We start from the raw sequence: 14,724 nt of genomic DNA, 5'->3' as shown, positions 1-14,724 counted from the left end.
TTTCCTTTGGTGATCATTTATCATAGTGATTTTGCGTTTTTCTGAATGAATGAGGCAAAACTCTGCTGACAAAAGACTAGCCCTATTGAATAAGAGGTCTTTAATTTGACTCTTGACTCACTGTGAGGAATTTCCAAATGTGGCCAGAGATTGATTGGATCAAATGCTACCTTAGTGTGTCCTGGGTGTGTTCACACCTGTACTTTACACTCGTCACTTGTTATTGGATTCCCCAGGACAGATGTTCATGCAAAGTCTGAACAGGGCCAGTGTGTCAATAATCTTATTACTTATTCTCACTATTATAAAGGCAAGTTTACTCTATGGACTGTCCATTATAATGACAGTAAAATACTGAAAGACCAGTACACAAAACCATCAGTAAGGTCGCACTTTATGTGTAACAGAGCATCGACTGTTTCGGTCTGAGTTGCTGTTGCAGTGGAACAACATAGTGATCCATAATTGAGTGTGATGGAAATACATTGTTGTCAGCAATTGTTCATAGCCACTCTTCTCTGTTGTGTCCCCTCTGCAGTGCAGCGAGTCAGACTTAGAGTTTGGCACCGAGTGTCTCCATCTGGCTCTGCAGTACTGTGGCACCAATGCTAAGCTCATTGAGGGCCCGCCAACACTGTGGAAGGTGAGCTCGTCAGGGGCCTGGTTTGGATTTTGGACTTGCTTACATTGTTGTTAGCACAGGTGTAAGCTTATCGCCTATTTATCAAAGTTAGTTTAAAATGGATTGTTCTGTTCAGAAACTTTTATTTGATAATGTGGTTTAGAATGTAGTAGACCATGTTATATTATTCAATGAGTCCAGACAATCCAGAGGGGTTTCTGGCTCTGCTTTCTGTAAAGCCTCTACAGACATTTTGATAGTTATTGACAGTGGACCGTTTTTGCGCCCTTTAGAATTATCTGCATATCTCCATAAAAATTACCCAAAGCTTCAGCAGATTTTCACACAAGTCCTGAAAGTAGAAAAAAAGTCCCATTAAAATAAATGAAACAGAAATATTATACTTGCGTATTTATTTATTTGAGAAAATTAATGATTTGTAAAAGATGTGAACTGTGGTTTTCAGTATCTGGTGTGACCCCCTTGTGCAGCAAGAGCAATGAAAGAGTTCCAGTAACTGCGGAACAGTCATCTACAGCAGCTTGGAAGAATTTTAACCACTTCTTCAGTAGACATCTTAAATCTCCTCTATTTGTTCATAATCTTTGACTGTGGATTTGTGAATTTCAAACTCTTTAGAGAGTTTGGAGATCAACAACTCTTTTTTGAGGTCCTAGTAAAGCTCTTTGGCTCTGCATGTCATTGTACACTTCTGAAAATTATGTGTTGAGAATATTAGACTGTGACAAATATTTTTTTAAACAACCCGTGGCTCTGAACAACTACTGAGTCTCATTACATTGATTGGAAACACTTCTGAACAAATGGTCTCTAATTTGGCCTTGAAATTAACTTGTAATCCAAGAAGTGCACTTAAATTTGCAACCCACAGATATGTAATATTAGTTTGTTTTCTGGAATAAACAAGTATACACCAAGGATACACCAGTATCACATTGTATCATTTGGTTAATTGGGTTCTCTTTGTCTATTTTCTTGACTTTAAAATCTGCAAATGTTTTGAGTTATCTCAGGTTCTTGGGATAAATTGCTATTATATAATATAACAATTTTTTAGAGGCTTGAACAAGACCAAGACCATGTAAAAAAACAGTGTCACTCAGTTTATAAAAAAAAAAAAACCACAATGTGTATGGATGTGCATAAATAAAATGTTGAGTGGAAGTTATTTTGTCCTCCAGGTGACCTACAAACGGGATTTGGCTGCTGCAGAGTTCATTATCAAAGGTGAGTTGCCTTCTTTGTAAGTTTGCCTTCGCACAATTTCAAGTATGTATTGTATGAAGTGGACTTTTTCAACTTTTTACATTGTGAAGTATATAGACATGTATACATGAAAGGCTGAAGGCCTTCTCAGACACACTAAATGGGCAAAAATAAGCAGTGATCGAGTGTTTTGTCTCATTTTGTGTGGTTTAGAGTTAGAAATGAATACGTAACATTGAACTAAAATGGCCTGTCACTGTCCTCAGAGGGAGACATTCTTTGTGGCATTGTTTAGCTTGGGATGAACACAGCAGGTGTAAGCAGTGAATACTATGGAGAGCAAGTCATGACAAGGGTGACTATCACAATCAGAGAAATGGAAATAAACAGCCCTATATTTCACCCCACCAGCACCTGGACCAACAAGTACCTGTTTGATGATGACATGAGGTGTGCAGTGATTATTCCCAGGGCCTCTGAAGTGAATGAATTCATTGTGTGATTTTTATTTATTTATGTTTTTTGTAGAAAAGACCTGGAAGAAAGTTCTCACATCTGTCAGTTTGAGAAACTGTTGAGTGTTTCAGTTTGTGGGTGCTCAAATGTACTGTATGTGGTTTGTGAGTATCCTGCCTAGATGTATGTGTTTGTGTGAGATTTACAACTTTGATCTCTCAATAGTTGGTTCCCAAGTGAGGCTGACATAGTGTATATGGAAGGTCTGGAGTTTTTTAAAACGGTGTGTAATGTGCTAATCTTAATCATTTTTAATTTAAGTTTGTGTCAGGTAGTTTAGCCACAATTTCGTATCAGCCATCTGCATCATTGCAATAGAATTATTTGTCTGGGTTTAAAAGAAATCTTTTTTCATTTCCAAGATCAGAATTTGATTCCTCTTTTTAGAAATCTTGCTGCAGCCTTGCAGTCCTCGTTTTGCATTACTTGTCTTGCGAGACCGTGCAACGAGATTAGTCCACATTTGATCATGATCCCAAACATGACAGAAGTTCCATCTCAGAGAGCACCGTCCAACTTAGAGAGCAGCCTGAAAGTTGATTGGATTTAAAAAGTATGACAACAGAGAAGAGCTGGACAAAAGCAAAGATCAAATGAAAGATGTGAAACTACAGGGAAAAGATTGTAGAAATGTCATGAGTCTAAATAAAATAAAAATTCTCCCCCACACAGTTGTCACATCACTCTATAGACAAATTAGCTATAGAGACCAAACGTACTTCACATTGGCCTTCATTTTTCAGCCCCAGAGATTGCCGCTTGATGTAGACTAGTTGCTAGGTAGATGTTAACCCTGGCTGCTAGCCTGTCCTTGCTAATATAATAGTGAAACAACAGCATCTGTGTTTTGCGTACGCTAGTTACATTACTGGAAGGCACCTTGTCTAAAACTCACTAGTGAACACATTGTGTCTCATTTAATTTAGAAGAATTGCAGAAATATCCTGTTGTGGTGGAATAGATTTTTCAAATTGATCTATCTATTTCATCTCTATCAAAGATGGAACTAAGTGTGAAAATAATAGTACTAATGAAAGAAATTTGATTACTATGGCACAGTGTGTTGTTTCCAGCTTTGATATGCGAGTTCTTTTTTATAGAAGAAGTTAGCTGAGGCTATGGATTTCTTGGTATTTTGCCATACCATATATATATATATATATATATATATATATATATATATATATATATGCAAAGTGTCTGACTTGTTTCGGTCATTTGAGTTTGCTCTATTTACGCGAAGAGTAGTAGAAGGAGAGACCCTCTGTTAAGCATGTGGTATGTCCAAAACCATTAAAAAAGGCAGCTGGACTTTCTTGAAGATGTCTGCTGCTCATCCAAGCATCTTCTTCAGCTTTCTGTTTAGGGCAGTAAATCAAAAAAAGTTAAAAAAAAAAAAAAAAAAAGGCAACTGAACATGGATATACGTTGACCTGGATGACTGAGAACCTTCACAGACATATTTAGCACAGTAACCACCACAAGCTTTTAACTTTTGACAGTTTATGGACACGAAATTATGAACATTAACAATTGCTTCTTTTTTAGAGGCTCTGTTGCGATCAGCCTGCATCCTCACAGGTGGATTGGCACAAGCTGTGACACTGGCTGATGCCCTCCAGAAGGCTGTGGGATCTTGGGATATGGTATGTGTGTGACATTAACAGCTGATTAAAGTTCTGTTTTTGCTGATAAGAGCATTAAAGAAAGACTAAAGATCCTGATCAGTTTACCATTTATTTCCCTCTATCTCCCCCATCTCTGGCTTGCGTCCTGTATCTCTAATTCCGCCTGCAAACTCAATGTGCGCTCCACTTGGGTGGCCCAGTGGTGAGACTTGCCATCTGCGGTCAGACCTCTAATGGAGCCTGTCTGGGACGTCCACACTGTTCAACTTTCCTCCTCCTTATTTTCTCCCTCCATCCCCGGCTTCCACCTCTCACTCCCCTGTGCACAGGAGAGCAGATGGCAGTCAAATTTCCTGTACCGTGGAGTTTGCTTGATTAATTGAGTATTTAGTGATGATTTCTTTCCTCCCTATCCTCATCTTCCTCCTACCACCAGTCAGATTTGACAAGCTCGCAGTTTCCACTGCAGTTCATATCCCTCCCTTTCATTCTTAATAATTTTTTGGGCACATCAAACCCATGTTGCAAACATCCTCCTTTTAATGTGCAAAACTGTTCCAATAGACAACGGAAAACAGCCTTCATATGTAAAACAGAAAAGAGTGACAGTCTGAAATATTACATCTGGTTGCACACTCTACGTAGAGGCTCCACATGTGAAATACTCTCCTTTACCACAACAACCTTCGTGTTTCCCTTAAGCAAGCCCCATAAGCTGTAACTCAAACAACCTTTCTTTTAAAAGAAGTAGGAAAAATGGTTGTGAAAAAAACATGTTTTTGTTGAGGTTTTTTAAATAAGCAGAGTAGTTCCTGAAAAGGTCTATCAGAAATAGCTGAATTTATCTTAAGCTGTCCTTATTTTAAAACAAGAAGATTAGTTATGAGACAAATTATTGTGTCACCATGAGTTTATTTCACTGTAGCAGTTTGCAACATACAGTATACCATCCTTGTGTAGCTTTTGGAAATGCAAAATATATATTTGTCAAATATAAAATCCAGTAATGCAGGTCATTCTGCAGACCAGTAATGTCACTACACGAGAACCTGTTATCTTTGTCCTCTTCTCTCTGTGTCTCTGTGTTTTTACAAACACTAAATAGACTGATGCGACATAAGAACAGAGCTATGAAAACATAATATATCCCAGCTGTCATTGGGCAAGAGGCGGGGTACATCCTGGACAGGTCGCCAGTCTATAGCAGGGCTAACACAGAGAGACAGATAACAATTTACACTCACATGTACACCTACGGCCAATTTAGAATCACCGGTTAACCTAACGAGCATGTCTTTGGACAGTGGGAGGAAGCTGGAGTACCCGGATATCCTTCTCTGTGTAATAGCTATCTCCTTTTGTAAGATATAGCTTCCATATCTTCCATAGCTCATCTGCAGAGCAGATACCCAGACCAACAAATTCCACACACATGACTTTGTCTATAGAATATACGTATGTTTCCTTGATAACTCTTATGTATATATTACCGCTGACAGTGGAGGGCGGCGGCAGTGCACAGCGACTTTCGTGTTTCCGTGTTCCACAGTTATCTAAACAGTTCATCCTCCTTTAAACTCGCTCCAAGCTCTTCATCAAAAAGAAGCAGATCTCACTGTCTGGTGCTGGACCGGGCCCCAGAGCAGGATTGGGGTCCATGTCAGCCTCCTTGGATCGGCTGATTGGAGCCATTCCCGTCTGTGCTCAGGTGGCCACCGGTGCTGCCTTTTTCTGGTGCACGTGTTCAGAACCAGATACATCCTTTCAGGGAGTTTGTGAGGGACGAAGAATAATAGGGGAGATGAAAGGCAAATGGAAGGAACGGATGATGAAGAATTACTTTTGTTCCTGTGCCATTGCATGAATCTAATACAAGGATAAAGTGTGTGTGTGTGTGAGTGTGCTGATGGAGGATTTGGCAGCATGTGTGTGCAGGAGTCTGTGAGACATGCAATAAGAATACGACCAGGAATTCTTTGAACAGGATATTTGAAAAATACATTTTTATCTAGTTTAAATCTAGGCTTACACAGGTGATGTAAAATTGATAGAAAAATGTATCTGTCATGTTAACTCCCCCAGCAGATTTTAATATTTATCTTGGCTTGAATAAGTTTATTGTAAAACTTGAGAGGTAAAAAAAAGTAAGTTAATCTAAGTTAATTAGATATTTTATCAGAACCAAAAGACAAATTTTTTTAAGCCAAATCTCTTCCTCCTCTCACTTGTCCTTTTATCTTGATATATTCCTACATACAGTCCACATCAAAGAGACTCGTCAGACTCATAAATCAGCTGGTTTTTAATACCTAAACTCAACCTTTAAAAAGATTAATCCGTTAGAGAGAAAGCAAGAAGTGTTGCTGAACAGACACCACACCAGAAAACTGCCTTTTTTGGTTGTCAACCAGTGATAAGTGATAAATAATGGATTATAAGTTTTGCTAAATTTACTAACCATGTTTTGTCAGAGCAGATACTTGATCTTTGAATGTGGTTTGAAGGTCGAAATATCCGATAGCACTGACAAACATTTACATCACGCTGGCTCAAATAAGAAAGGAAGTTTGTGCATCAGATATAATCATCTCCATACATGTTTGAATTTGGCATTAAATCCTCAAAACTTACACACGATAAATGACAAAGGTAAATGCTAAAACAGTAGAACAAAAGCTTTATAAAGTAAATTCAGTTCTTTAATCAGTCAATAATCAATCCGTAATGTTAGTGACAGAGAGTTATACCTGAAGCTAAATCACATTAGCTCTACGTTCCTGTATCCTGTAGCAAAACCATCAACTGGAGAGAGCAAGACTCGGTTTTATTGTCTTTGAATAATACTTTTTATTTTATATGAAATCATTTGGAAAATAGTATTCATCTTTCAATGAATACATAAAAAAAAAAAAAATAATTCCAGGGAATTGGTGGAGACCAAACCGGAGGTAAAACAAGAGGCAACCATTACAACTTTATGTTAGTTTTGTGTGCCAGTTTGAGTCGTCTGCTACCAACAAACAAGATTATTATTTCTGCTTCAGCTAGCTTTTTATAAATGCTGAAACTAGAATGCCTCAAATTCTTCATAACACATTTAAAATTCATACCAGCAGGTACCTCCCTGTTGTCCTCTGAGTAATTAGCTTGGTGAGCGTCTGTGGTTTCTTGGCTCTCCAGGCCATGCCTAAACTTAAATAAACACTTCTGCTCTGGGATTTCATGGCCAACCTGGTTTAGATCATGTCTCTTTTTTGTAAACCCTGCAAATCTTCATCATGGATTGAAATTATTTTCCACACAATGACATAGGGCAGTTATCTTTCAAGATCATTTAGGCCTCCAACATATGTTTCCCATAACCATTTCACATTTTTCAATTACTTTCTGTTATCTTAATGGGGAGAACAAACTGCATTCCTGTGCCAAACGCAGACTCTGGATGCTTATGTCTGTGTTTAACGCCTGCATGTGTAACAATATAATTCTTGGTAATTGGAATCAAAAGAAGGTGAATGTAGAATGGACGATTTGGACACTATGGTGCTATTGAGTTGCCTTGTGTCATTTGTGTGTCAAGCCCAAAACTAAACAGAACGATTAAAGCCTTTAAGCAAAATAGCTTTTACAGTTCTTGGCTGTATGTTTTGTCCTCTCAGTTTGCAGTGTAATGAAATTTAACTTGGCTTATGTATGATTGCTGATCCCTTCTTTTGCATATGACAGAATTTTCTTGCCAGTTCAGAAGTATAAAGGAGCCCAGAAATTGCTTCTTTTTTTAAACACCCTCCCATTTGTTCTAATAAGTTTCTGACTACAGTTGATGGAAATAAGCCATTTGTTTAGTATGTGCTCTTGAAGCAACGAGCTAAAAATTTTCTCTAATCATACTATGATTCATGGCAGGAAAGCAGGTGGGTGTACTTACACACTAAATGATGGAAGAAGTGGCTGAAACAAAAACCAGAAGGCTCTTGACCTTTGAATGCTGCAGTCGATCACTCACTCCACCGTAGATGCATTAGGACCCTGGCACCGTAGCACTTGCCTTAAATGTTATCACTCATAGAAGATATTTCAGCTAAATCATTGACATCAAGGTATGTCTCTCTCTGTTACAGAAGCTGGACATCATCCCAGATCTAAAAGGAGACAATGCTAGCTGTCTGTTAAAGGAGTGGAACTTCATCCATGTTTCTGTAAGTTCCTTTTAAAATTAATAAATACGTTGGTGTAAGTAGGCACAATCAGTTCTGGCCAACATAAATCATTGTATTTGATTTCTTTGATTTTCAGGTCAATCATTCTTGCCTGTCTGAAGTGGAGTCCATACTGGTGGCTTTAGAGGCGACAAATCGAGCGTTTCTCCACCCGATGGTCGTCATTTGGGTGAGTTTAGATGTAAATCCTACACACTTGTTTTCCATCTTAGTTCATAGTGTTGACATGCTACGGTTAGGACTAAATGCACAGAACAGCTTGAATTTGTAAAGTGTTGGACAAGTTAAAATTGACTCCAACCTGTTAAAACTGAACCTAATGGTGTCATTAATGCACCAAATCTAATGCCAATTCATCCAAATGTTTTTGACAAAAAATACAAAAGTGAATTCTTGTCACTAAAGGAAGAGTCAGTAGGATTCATTCTCTGGAGACCATGAAACTATGGACAAACGTTTTGGACAATTAATCAGAGAGTTGTTAAATCATTTAGACACAACCACAGGGTTGAACTGTGTGAGTAACCATCATTTTTACATTCACTAATTCAAGCTTTGATTTGTGTGTTGTGTTTCAATAAAACTGTTAAGTCCACACAAAGCAGCAGTTATGGTTGCACAGGCTCCATCTGGTTTTATCAGAGCTTGTGTCTCCTTGAAAATCTCCAAATAAGTGAAACAGCTACTGCAAGTATCAACATTTTTTTAATAGTGAAGTTTATGAAGCTGCCGCACAGATTTTGTTTTGTCAAAGTTCTTAGACAACATGGCGAGCCAAAATGCTTGTAAAAAACGTCTCCCGTAGTCCACCTCAGTCCCTGCAAACATTTAAGAGTGCTGCATAATTTGGAAAATGTACCTCTTTATCTAACACACAGAGCCGGTCTCTCAACAATACAAGGTTATAAGAACCATATAAACTTGCAGAGGCCAATTTCTGTGACAAAACAAGCGTGATTCTCTGCAGACGTTACACAGCATTGGCTTATATTTGTGTTAGTTTTCATTAAAGACATAAAAACACAGAATTTAGGGACATCAGCTGCCTACCAGGTTCCCACAAAATGCCTGCTGTTGCATGTCTATACTATTCTATTCTATTCTACTATTCTATTCTATTATACTTAGTAAACGTGACATTCCTTGAATTTACCATCTTCCATCTCAATTTATAATTGATTCTGTGCTATTATAATCACCACAAAAAAACGTTTTTGAATGACTATCAGGTTAAAATCACTCGCTCGAACTCCTCAAGCATATATCCAATCAGCAGCTGAGAAACCTCTTAGAATCACTGTGCAATTAGCATAATATGTTTCCATTTCAATCTCTGGTGAAACTAATCTTAACATGGGTTCCACTAATTGTAACTAAAATGAATAATACAAAAGAAATAACAGCTTACTCAGTAGGGAGCAGTGGTATAAATATGATCAAAGTCTTCAAGGTTTTCTCATATCTGAAATATGTAACTTTGTGGAAGAATTAGTTTTTAATGTTGTACCATGTACAACAGAGTGATGTTCAAAAATTTGACTTATAGCAACTTTTACAGATGCTATAAGTCAAATTTTTGAACATCACTCTGTTTTTACTAAAAACACACCATACTGTGAAATTTGGAAAGTAGTTTAGATTTTTCTCTTTCAATTTTATTATGGATTCGAAAGCAGGTCTTTTCATTTTTCACAACATTTTTGCATTTCTTGTGGAAATAATGTTGATGGTTTCACATAATAAATATATGTTTATATATATGTTTATTCAAAAGATAAGTTCTTACAATTCTGCATCCCAATATTTCAGAGAAAAAAAAATGTCTGTTCCATTCGCACTCATTCTTGTGCAGTATTGGTCTGAACAAGCCACTCTGGTTTACATCAATACTCAAGGTTTAACACCTGCTAGTGTGCTGGATAATCAGTCTTCAAGTGGAGCTTCATCTGACGTTTGATCGATATTCAACTGAAGTATAATAACTGTAGGTTTAGAGCAGAAGTCTTGACACATCTGAAACAATTCTCTTGATGTCTCACTGCCACAGTTTATGACAGAATAATTGTAATGAATAAATCTCAGTTAAAGTTTCCGTCAGTGCTATGGTTATGGGAATCAACTGAAGCTTTTGATACATGTAGAGGTGACACAGAAACCTGAACCGCTGTCTGGATTATGCCGCTCTAATTAGAGAAAATAAGCCCCAGAGGCTTCAAAGATTTATAACTGAATTACAGAGTCATTATATCCTCAGACAGGGCTGTGCATCAACCAAACTCTCTGTTTACTCTTAACATAGAAGAGCTAACACTTCCCTCAGCTTCCCTGAACACAGGCTTAAATAAACAGGCCTACTGAGCTGCAACATGTTTAAACGAGTGCTTGAACAATGTTCTGTAATTTCTCCAAAAAGGGTCATAATTGCCATTTTGGAAAAAAAACAGATCCTCGTTATTGACAAGTGTTTTCTGATTGTGCATGGCGGCCTTTGCTTTGATAGGTTCTTTTGAGCCATACGGATGAGATGTCTATCAGCAGGAGAGTGGCGGAGCCAGAGGCAATCATGGACCTGGCCTCAACAGTCAAGCTCCGAAATATTCTCCTCTATGGCATCCAACTTCATGAGTCATCAAAGGTAATGTCTTTGGCCTTTCTTTTAGTTTTACTTGAAGTGAGCTGAGGAATATGGATTTAAGAGAAGCCAAGCAAAACACAATTGGAAATGTCTTTTATGTGTCTTTTATGTGTCAGGCTTTTTGTCCTCCAGGCATGTTTACCTTCTGTTATCACGTTTATATGTTGCAGTGTGCACATCAACTTGTTTGTGTGCACACTGGAATGAAAATGTGCCTTTTAGTGCCATGAAGGGCCTGTTAATATCTTGTATTAAGATCCGATCTGGGCGATCTGATCACATAAAAGACAGATGTGAACACCCCTAGGACACATTGAGCATTTAAGAGATCTGATCTCTGATCACATTTGGAGGTGGTCTGATATCTGATCACATTTGGAGGTGGTCTGAGTCGCTTGTGTCCGCATGTGTCCATATTACTTTGGTAGTGTGAACGCAGCACACCCAGGGTCACATTAAACACCACCTATACTCAAGAGGGGTGCTCCTGCATCAGCAGTGTTTTGCCTCATTCATTCAGAAAAAAACATATGGCTGCTGACCTAATAAAAGGAAAAAACAACGTCAGTGATGTTTGTTCATTAGTAATGAGAGCCTTTTAAAATATTCTGTCCTAATAGTTGTTAACAAACAAAGAAATTACAAATAAGTAATTTAATAAGAGTACACAGCATGATTCTGTGTTAATTATTAATGCGGTCATGTTGATGTATGAAGAGCAGTGTTCGGCACGTTACTTTTAAAAAGTAATTAGTTATAGTTATTAGTTACTTCTCCCAAAAAGTAACTGAGTTAGTAACTGAATTACTCCACTATAAAAGTAACTAGTTACCAGGGAAAGTAACTATTGTGTTACTTTAAAAAGATTTTTTTTTTTAAATACGTCTAAGAATTAGATTTTTTTTTTCTGAGCGTAATGTACACTTCATGTGTACGTCCTTGCCTTTTACCTCAATGAGGTTAAATGGCCTATACTTCCACCTTGAAAACGGCAACTTTACCTCTGAATGCTCCGATCTCTCCATCGCTGCAGGCTATCTTGTGTGATACTGCTATGCACGCGTTTGTGTGTAGACAACACCCGCCCAGCTGAACACTGCCCTGCCGCTGATTGGCTTACCAGCTTACCCTACCTTCGCCAATCATCCCCACTTATGCGGCTACCGCCCCCACCCCACCCCACCCAGAGGGGGGAAAAAAAAAAAAACACCTTCGCAGCTCTTGTGGCTGTCTGACAGTGCAAGTAACGCACCACATTTAACTGTCAGTAACGGTAATGGCGTTGTAACGGAGGAAATAGTAATTAGTTAAATTACTCGTTACTGAAAAAAATAACGCCGTTATTAACACCATTTATTTTAACGCCGTTAATCCCATCGCTGATGAAGAGTCATGTGTGGTTAACTTAATATCTCTATTTACCTTTATTACCTGAGATTATGGTGCATATGGAAACTTCCAGGGTTGGAGTTATAATCTGAGCTTTGTGAAGGTCTAACTAACGTCATGGCGGAGATCAATAAATAATAACTTAACATGTTTGCCAGAGTCATGACGCACACACATGTGCTGTTTTCGGTTCTGGAGCTGCGGTAGAGATCCATTAGAGACAGCAGCTGTTAAAATATTCTACTGGGCACCCGATGATGTAGATCTTTATTTGCATACAGAGCACAAAACTGAGATTGGCTCTGGAGACGCATTTAGAGACACATGTTAATGCCAGGTCTGCACACATACCGAAAGCTGGCCACTTGTGATTGGATGGCCCAGATAGGATCTTAATGCAAGGTCTGAACCCTAAGAGGAGAAGATAGTAACGGTTAACCTTCCACTATATGTGTTGTGCAGTACTGTGTGAACAGAATGCCAGAGAGATGAAAAGGACGCAGAGGTGTTTTATTTTTAAATCGCTGCACGGTCAAAACATGACTAGGCCGGGATGCTGCAGTCACAGCTGTGTGTCTTCGGAATCCTCTGTGAAGCCTGCTAAATGTGTGCTGTAGTCAGTGGGGTGGATGTGGTTGACCTGAAATCCACAACTGACTGCTCAGTAATTACAGGATTATATAAAGTGGAATTATTCATCTTAGACAGTTAGGAATGGATTCAGGCTACCAAAGCTGTCAAACCAAATCATGATTTTTTGGTGGGCCGGACAAATAAAGCAAACCTAAGACAAATGTTGCATATTCATAGTTTTGTTGGTCTTAAATATGACATCCATCATGATATACACTGCCTGGCCAAAAAAAAAAGTCGCCACCTGCATTAACTAAGCAAATAGGTATGAGCCTCCTATTGGTAATTACTGTATGGGTAATTATCTTTCAGTTGGCAACAAGTTGTTTTACTCCAAATGATGCAATGAGTAGCTTCTCATTTCTTAAACAACCACGTCAAAAGACACATCTCATGGTTTGGAAAAAAAATCCTGATTGATTGTGTTCGGCAATCACTTAAATGTTTGGTGAAATCAAATCAAAGATAAACAACAGTAGAACTCAGGGCTATGTTTAATAGTGATAGTGAGAGCATTTCCACACGTACAATGTAAGGGGGAACTCAAGGGATTGGGACTGAACAGCTGTGTAGCCTTAAGAAAACCACTAGTCAGTGAGGCTAACTGGAAAAAAAGGCTTCAGTTTGCTAAAGCATAAAGCATGAAGCATAAAGATTGGACTCTGGAGCAATGGAAGAAGGTCATGTGGTCTGATGGATGCATCACTTCATCTGCCTCTCTTCTTACCCTTGGCCACCACAGAGTCCAGACCTTTACCCCACTGAGAATCTTTGGGATATGCTGGAGAAGGCTTTGCCTCATGCCTATTGCCTACTGTACAAGCCTGTGGGGGCAGTGCTATGATCTGGGGTTGCTGCAGTTGCTCAGGTCTAGGTTCAGCAACATTATGTGTCCAAAGAATGAGGTCAGCTGACTACCTGAATATACTGAATGACCAGGTTATTCCATCAATGGATTTTTTCTTCCCTGATGGCACGGGCATATTCCAAGATGACAATGCCAGGATTCATGGGGCTCAAATAGTGAAAGAGTGGTTCAGGGAGCATGAGACATAATTTTCACACATGGATTGGCCACCACAGAGTCCAGATCTTAACCCCATTGAGAATGTCTGGGATGTGCTGGAGAAGGCTTTGCGCAGTGGTCAGACTCTCCCATCAGCAATACAAGATCTTGGTGAAAAATGAATGCAACACTGGATGGTAATAAATCTTATCAAAACAATACCACAGCAAATGCATGCTGTAATTAAAGCTAAAGGCAATCCAATGAAATATGTGTGATCTTTTTTTTGGTGGCGACTTTTTTTTTGGCCAGGCAGTGTATGCTCTTGACTGTGTGATAAACGAGGTTTCTTGGCAGCCACGTCCCTTCACGGATGTTTGAGCAGGTCGACTTTATTAACTCGCATTAAGAAAAATATATCAAATGGCATGAATGATGAGCTGAAGGAGACCTGGTTTTGTCTGCAGTCAGTGAGACGGTGTGCTGCATCAGTCCTTGACGTCACTGTGTCCTCTAATTAAAACATGGTGTTGTGTTTTGTGGCGAGGCATGCGATACACCGCATGTGAGTTTGATTCGAGTATCGGATGTTGGACAACATGGCTTTCCTGAGAATTATGGAGACTAATGCTGCTAATTAGTCATCCTATTCAACTCCTCTGAGAGAATAAAGAAAAGGGGAAGGGAGTGGCCGGAGACAATGCACGTTTCACCAAGATAAAATGCTTATCGTTATGAGATAGTGGAACAACAGACTGCAGCCTTGTATAAATCACCTCTTTGTTATAATGAGGATAATTCTTGCCAGATGGCCTTACTCATACTTGTTCGGATGCCTGCCAACACTT

The 14,724-nt window shown here is 38.8% G+C and overlaps 1 protein-coding gene across 2 annotated transcripts in view; it reads left to right on the top strand.

Moving 5' to 3' along the window:
- Nucleotides 1–14,724, top strand: part of crppa (CDP-L-ribitol pyrophosphorylase A) — a 46,698-nt gene that overhangs the window by 14,794 nt on the left and 17,180 nt on the right. For both annotated transcript variants that reach the window (XM_084557151.1, XM_084557150.1), the window contains 6 exons: nt 539–643; nt 1,825–1,870; nt 3,914–4,011; nt 8,115–8,192; nt 8,290–8,382; nt 10,714–10,848. In XM_084557151.1, the coding sequence (XP_084413277.1) occupies nt 539–643; nt 1,825–1,870; nt 3,914–4,011; nt 8,115–8,192; nt 8,290–8,382; nt 10,714–10,848 (555 nt within the window). The remainder of the gene's footprint in view (nt 1–538; nt 644–1,824; nt 1,871–3,913; nt 4,012–8,114; nt 8,193–8,289; nt 8,383–10,713; nt 10,849–14,724) is intronic.

Source organism: Chelon labrosus (assembly GCF_963514085.1).
Source record: "Chelon labrosus genome assembly, chromosome: 12".
In the NCBI taxonomy this organism is placed as follows: domain Eukaryota; kingdom Metazoa; phylum Chordata; class Actinopteri; order Mugiliformes; family Mugilidae; genus Chelon; species Chelon labrosus.
This window is presented reverse-complemented; position numbering and strand designations above follow the sequence as displayed.